This window comes from Adiantum capillus-veneris, chromosome 7 (assembly GCF_014529385.1).
Source record: "Adiantum capillus-veneris isolate H3 chromosome 7, ASM1452938v2, whole genome shotgun sequence".
Lineage (NCBI taxonomy): Eukaryota > Viridiplantae > Streptophyta > Polypodiopsida > Polypodiales > Pteridaceae > Adiantum > Adiantum capillus-veneris.
This window is the reverse complement of record NC_140937.1, coordinates 31,451,894-31,458,000: the sequence shown is the minus strand read 5'-3', so window position 1 is coordinate 31,458,000 and position 6,107 is coordinate 31,451,894. Positions and strand designations below refer to the sequence as shown.

At 44.8% G+C, this 6,107-nt stretch overlaps 1 protein-coding gene across 2 annotated transcripts; it reads left to right on the top strand.

Moving 5' to 3' along the window:
• The first annotated feature begins 224 nt into the window (after nucleotides 1-224).
• On the top strand, nucleotides 225-3,579 carry LOC147453639 (uncharacterized). Of its 2 annotated transcripts, none has more exons than XM_086515760.1 (4): nucleotides 225-672; nucleotides 792-965; nucleotides 1,050-1,229; nucleotides 1,694-2,095. In XM_086515760.1, exons 1-4 carry the CDS (start codon nucleotides 582-584, stop codon nucleotides 1,993-1,995), a joined length of 747 nt encoding a protein of 248 aa, XP_086371886.1. In that variant the 5' UTR covers nucleotides 225-581; the 3' UTR covers nucleotides 1,996-2,095. The 2 variants fall into 2 exon arrangements, with proteins under 2 accessions (XP_086371886.1, XP_086371885.1); XM_086515759.1 differs by lacking the exon at nucleotides 1,694-2,095 and adding an exon at nucleotides 2,988-3,579 and having other exon boundaries at nucleotides 227-672.
• Nucleotides 3,580-6,107: the final 2,528 nt, after the last annotated feature.

Genomic DNA, 6,107 nt, shown 5'->3' with positions numbered 1-6,107 from the left:
TTCCGAGAGGCTTCAATATTTAATGGAGTTATTAAGAAGGGGGAGGACTACTCAAATGGATTCTGACGTGGGCCCCCCTGATTGGCATTTAAGGTGGCACAGCCGCCACGGTCCTTGCGCTCAGGCCAACGTGGAGGGTAAAAGGGCAGTGCGACGTGAGGCTGGAGTGCCATGTCGGATGACATCCGTGTAACGCTTTCGGAACACAAGAAGGAAGGGAATGTCTGCTATTTTGAAAGCTTGGGAGGCCAAAATAACCGTCCCAGTTTTTGCACTGGCTTTGAGCTCCTTCCCACACACAGAAGTATTGCTTGAGCTCTCTCACGGTCGCACCACGGCCCCTCTTCTCTCTCTCTCTCTCTCTCTCTCTCTCTCTCTCTCTCTACCTTCAGCTTCCCAAATCCCGGCCTTGCCCTCAGCTTGCCTTGTTCATGTCTAGCGCCCGCCGGCTCTTCTTCTACTGCCCCCTTCCTCCCTGCAGTAGTCATCGGAGAGGCGCATGTTGATGATGAGCTTATTAGCCGGGCGGCCTTTCTTAAATCCCTTGCTGCAGTGGTCTGATCGCGCTGTGCATCTGCAATATGCTGCAGCTGAGCTGCTGCCGACCGTCGCTTCTCATTCGCTGGCTTCTTTTGCTCCTGCTGCCGTGTGTTGGCTTTGCGTGGGCAATAGGTGAGAGACGAAGGCTCCCGAGAGACCGTCTCTTTCTGTCCTACTTCCTCGTTCTCTGCCCGCCCCTCTCTCTCTAAATGACTAGACTAAGCCAGCTTTTGCTTTTCCGCGTTGTGCAGGTTTCTCGGCTGTTAACGCTATTCAAGCTAATTCCCTTGCCAAGCAGAGCTCTCTGCGGCAGCGATCGCTGTTTGTGTCTCTAGGTGGTCAGTCTGTGAACTGCAGCGGCTCGTCCCAGCCCACCCTCTCTGAACAGCTCTCCGTGGTTCATATGATACAGGCCAAGCTCAGAGGTGAAGCAGCAAATTTACCAGCTGTATAAGAGAACATTTCAGTACACTCTGCTCAGCTCTGTTTGCATTGCGTTCTCTCTGCAGGTTGGAGATATCTCAGTAGGAGTGATCAACAATCAGCTCAGCAATCTCTGCAGCTGCGAAAGCTCAGGGGACACGCTTGCCAGTCATCGACACTCAGTCGGATACCTCCCTCTTACACCAGTACATTTTCTGTGCCTCTCGCCGCCCACGCCCCTCACCAATCACCGCGTAGACGACTAAGTAAGCGCCCTCTATCAACCCTCCATTAACATTTAATTATTTCTTGCTGCTGCTTGGTTACAGTTGGGAATTGATTTGTGGACTTTCGGCCAAGTCTTTGCACATGGTTTGCTTCCTGTCACATACGTATGGTGCATGGCTCTAATGTCTTAAAGAGAGGTCAGGGGATGATGCTGGGACAGTTATCTGATGCTTCCTGTCATCTATTATTGGAAATTGTATGTAGGGGTGTAGAAATGAATGCCGTACGTCGCAAACGAGGCCTATGTAAATGTATGCGTGTGTGTGCGTGCCATACATGATCGTAAGTATGTTTGTATGACTAAATGAATCCGCAAACACACGTTTAATTTTTTTGGAGAGAGAGAGAGAGAGAGGGAGAGAGGCATGATCAGCCGAGTGAGTCTGCGTTAGTGCGCCAGTGATAACTCTTTGGTGGGTGATTCTGGTGGGAACATTTGCAGATGGGTGCACCGCAAGTGATATAAGCATATCTCAGGGGCTGGATGGAACACAGGGGATTCCACAATTTGTAGTACAGATAGTGAACACTTGCTTAGCAGGCTGTGCGCCTTCGCAGATTCACCTCTCATGTGGTTGGTTTGCGTCCGCTCCATTAGTGAATCCTGCCCTCTTTAGGCGAATTGCATTTGATGATTGCCTTGTTAACAATGGAAGACCCCTCAAATATGGGGACATCATCCGTTTCCAGTATGCTAACTCCTTCATGTACCCTTTAAAGCTCAAATCTGCAAAGCTTTGTTAAATTGATTAACATTGATTACCTGTCCTCACCCTGTTTATTCGACGCCTTAATTAATCGATTCCTTGTCTACTCAATCTCTTTTTTGTTAAGGAGCACCCCTACCACAAGCTTGCTGTTTGCAGGTATGGTATAATCAATGAGGACCCTTTAGTTACATCATTATCAGAGGATGCTTATGGTACCTCTCACAGGACAAAGGGTGTTTGATTATATGCATACTATTCTATGATGCTCATTGCCACACCTCTAACATAGCCACCTGTATTTAGGCCACACTTTGCCCTCGCCCTTGCCATCATACCTCTGTAGCAGGCGGCTTTGCTTGAACCTCTTTGTATATTCCATACCTGAGAGAGATTTTTGTGAAATGTTACAAAGCTTGAAATTGTCATGTATATCGATCATAATGGGCCCCAACCCTCATCTAAATCGAGGGCTGTTAACCTTTTGGGGTGGCCTTTCGCTCTTAATCATGTTTTATCAATTGTGATCTCACCAGTAAAATGGCTCTTTACCTGTCTTTCTGGTTATTTTTGGATTAGTCTCTTTTTTGAATCCGAAAAATTTGATAATTATCAGCTGGATTTTTTTTCTGGTTTCTATGTGCCAGCTTCTGATTTTGTAGCTCTGATTCCTTTGTGATGCATGAGTAACTGTGAGTGAAATGGTTGTCATTGCCAATAATTGGTTTTGCTTTTGCTGGTAGAGACTAATTGTGGAGTGGATAAAAGAAAGAGTGGTGTTCTGATCTCTTTGGCTAAACTTAGTTCTAGCTGGACCATCTGCGTATTGTAGCTATACAAAAGTCTAGTTTCGACCCATATTCTCGAAATCTTGCCATCTGGACTGATGTCGGCCGATTGTTGGAACATGATGAAAGCAACTAGGATAAAGAATGGTAAATAGAAAGCTAGGGAAAGGAGGGAGGATTGAGGGAAGAGTCTACTGTAAGCTAATGCAACTGCATGTTGGGGTTGGCGTTGATGGTGCAGATGGGTGCACGGACAGAGACATAAGCATTTCACAAAGCCGGGATATGCTGGCAGGGGGAGTTCCACAATACGTAGTGCAGATCTACAACACATGTATGGTGGGGGGATGTGCTCCATCTGCGGTTCATGTTAAATGTGGATGGTTTGCATCCAAGGTGGTCGTAAACCCGGGCATCTTTCGCCGCCTTGCGTATGATGACTGCCTTGTCAATGCTGGACGCCCCATCCTCCGAGGCCAGATTCTCCGTTTCACCTACCAAAACTCCTTCATGTATCCCCTCTCTTTCAAGTCTGCACAATTTTGCTAGAGGAGCTTCTCCAAGCAAAGGCCTAGTAAGAGTCACAGTGTGAGCCCAGATTTTTGTTAAGAGCAATGTATATTAAATCAGCATTGCTCTAGCTTCTGACAAAGATGGTACAAGAAGCCATGCCTTGTCCCCTCTACTTATATCTAATAAACGCCGCTGGAGCCGGAATGGTCCTTCATTGAGAGAGTAGGTTACCGAATCTCCTTGTCGGATTGCCATTGCCTCCATGCATCATATTCAACTGATCATACTAGCATAATTTATTGTAAGGCTTTCCTGAGCAACTTTGTTGGTGCAAATGTCTCATGATGTGTCATGTCTTGTTTTGATAAACATAACTTCAAGTTTGACTGTATCCGAATATGTGTGCTTGTGCTTGGGCATGTAGCAGCATGCAACTGCTTCTTGTGCCGACATTGATTGCTTTCTTGCGGCAAGTGTTACATGAGTTATATATGAGTGCCTATGTTTAGCATGATGTTGGTCACTCTGCACATGTACTAAAAAGCATGGAGATTTAAATGTATCAGCTTCATAGATCACGAGTAAATCTGTAGGTTCTGATTATTAGCGTGTCTTATTTTGATTTAGTTCAGTGTCTTTTGTGTGATAATGGAGAACCAGACAAAATGCCGCAGATCAAGGATTGCCTTTTATGAGAGCAAAAAATTGGACTGAGAGGCTGACAGTTTTTTGGCTCCTGAAATGTTAGAGATAGTTGAGGGGAGAAGTTCGTTGGCAAGTGCCCAATGCGTCAAGAAGTTTGTGTGGGGGAGCCGATCGATTGACCGGCCGAATGGAAAAGCCATCACTACAACCATTGTCCAATGGCAATCCATTGCTCGTTGTAGTCTGTCATGTGCCAAGCAGCATGCCCGATCACCTTGTCTATGCGAGATGTGTAAAAGCCAGCCATGGTGGTATTTCATGCTCGTGCAGTGAGTGGGTGGAGACACTTCAACCAGAAGCTAGAGCCTACCAGTTGTAGAAAACTGAATGTGCAGAGAGGAACTAATGCCATCCCATAAAGATTTGGATTCATGCAGTGCAGTGAGGTTTGTCAGTTGGGGTCTTTAGAGTAGAGGGATCACAACTTTTCACAAGGCCATGGACAAGTTAGAAGTCTCCAAGTGACACCTCCTCTTCTTTAAGTGACATGGGCAATGGGCATGGTGAGAGAGGTTCAAGGGTGGGCGTCATTTTGGGTAGATCCTTGACGCTTATTTTCATCCATAGAAGTTTAAACCTCCCTGAAGGAATTACCCCTCTCTCTCTCTCTCTCTCTCTCCCTCCCTCCGTCTCCGTACTTTGCACACCCCCCCACGCCGCGACAGACCACGCTTCCTCTGCAGGGAAACTTGTCCTCTTTAGAAGTCGAGTTGAAAGGGTCCTGAGTCCAGAGAACACGACTAAGGATCCCCCTTTTATCTCGCAGGGACTAATTTGGGGGGTGAGAGTCGAGGGGTATATGACAGTCTCGACTCTCAGTGCATTCCTTTTTGACGAGTCCAAGGTTTCTTTTGCGCGTCGAGGCAGCGTCCTCTCCAGATTCTTCCTGTGACCCACGCTCTTTTACCATCTTGCCAACCCCCCGCCCCTCTCTCTCTCTCGGCAGTTCACAGAGCCCACAGGATTGTTGTAAATCTACCCCTCCAGTAAGTGTGCCTCCTGTACCTTCTTTGAGATTTTGGACATCTTAGCCCCTCCCGTTGTGTGTGTGCACGAGTGAGCACATGTCCAATCAAGGGTCACTTCTTTCTCTTGAACAAATCACCGCTGCTCATGTGGGGTAGTAGCAGTGTTCGGGAAAAATCATTCTTCCAAGCATACAAATTTCCTTTCCTTAAGTTTGCCAAGAGGAAATTTTAGAAAATTTAAGGGTATTTTCGGGTTTTTAACTATTTTTCTCTATTTTGGGACGGAACTAAAACTCTCTCTCTCTCTCTCTCTCTCTCTCTCTCTCACACACACACACACACACACACACACAATAGCAAACTCAATTTTTAATCAAGCAAGGCCGTGAGCCCTAGAGTTTAGGTTAAAGGTGGAAATAAGAATTCGAATGATAATATTAATGCTCATGAAAAACAATTTTTATAGGCCAATGGAAAAACCTTAATTGTTTAGGCCATTTTGGATTTTTAAAAAAGAGCTAGTCTCAAAACACAAAGGAAAAATACTCATCATTAACTTTACTTATCATGGGTTGAGGAATTCATTAGTTGATAAGAACTTTTCCAATGCGCTTATTTCAATATCTATCAAGCTAACTATGGCAGTCACATTTACAAATTCACTTTGAAACACTATTCCAAGTCGTTCTAAGAGCAAATTGGTCATCGAGTCAAAATTGGCCAATTTATCAAAGAGAGTTACATTATCAACCGCACACCCTACAATTTCTTCAAATGAATCACACTTTTTTCACAACTATTTGTCTACTTAGTGAACATATTGTGTAAATGCGACTAAGATACAAAATAGTACTATCAAAGTCAACTTGCAAACTCTCTAAAACTTTTATCCTGGATGCACTCCTTGAGAAAAGTGAACCAATTGAATCCATGAAAGCATCAATATCTTGAGCAATTGAAAATTCTTTGATTATATTTGCTAAGTATAAACTACACCAATGGGCAATGCAATGGGTATTTGTCATGTAATGGTTCTCTCTCTTTAATCTAGTAGACACCCCAATCCAACAACTTATCATAGAAGATGCACTGTTAGACCCTAAGCAAATCAACTTTGATATATCCAACTCGTTCTTGGATAAAAAATCATTAAATGAGGTGTCATTATCTACTTC

Excerpts from the sequence above, each read along its gene's own strand:
- LOC147453639 (XM_086515759.1), top strand. The coding sequence starts at position 582 with ATGCTGCAGCTGAGCTGCTGCCGACCGTCGCTTCTCATTCGCTGGCTT. Across the intron at positions 673-791 it reads TGGCTTTGCGTGGGCAATAG|GTTTCTCGGCTGTTAACGCT; the intron begins GTGAGAGACGAA and ends CGCGTTGTGCAG. Across the intron at positions 966-1,049 it reads GATACAGGCCAAGCTCAGAG|GTTGGAGATATCTCAGTAGG; the intron begins GTGAAGCAGCAA and ends TTCTCTCTGCAG.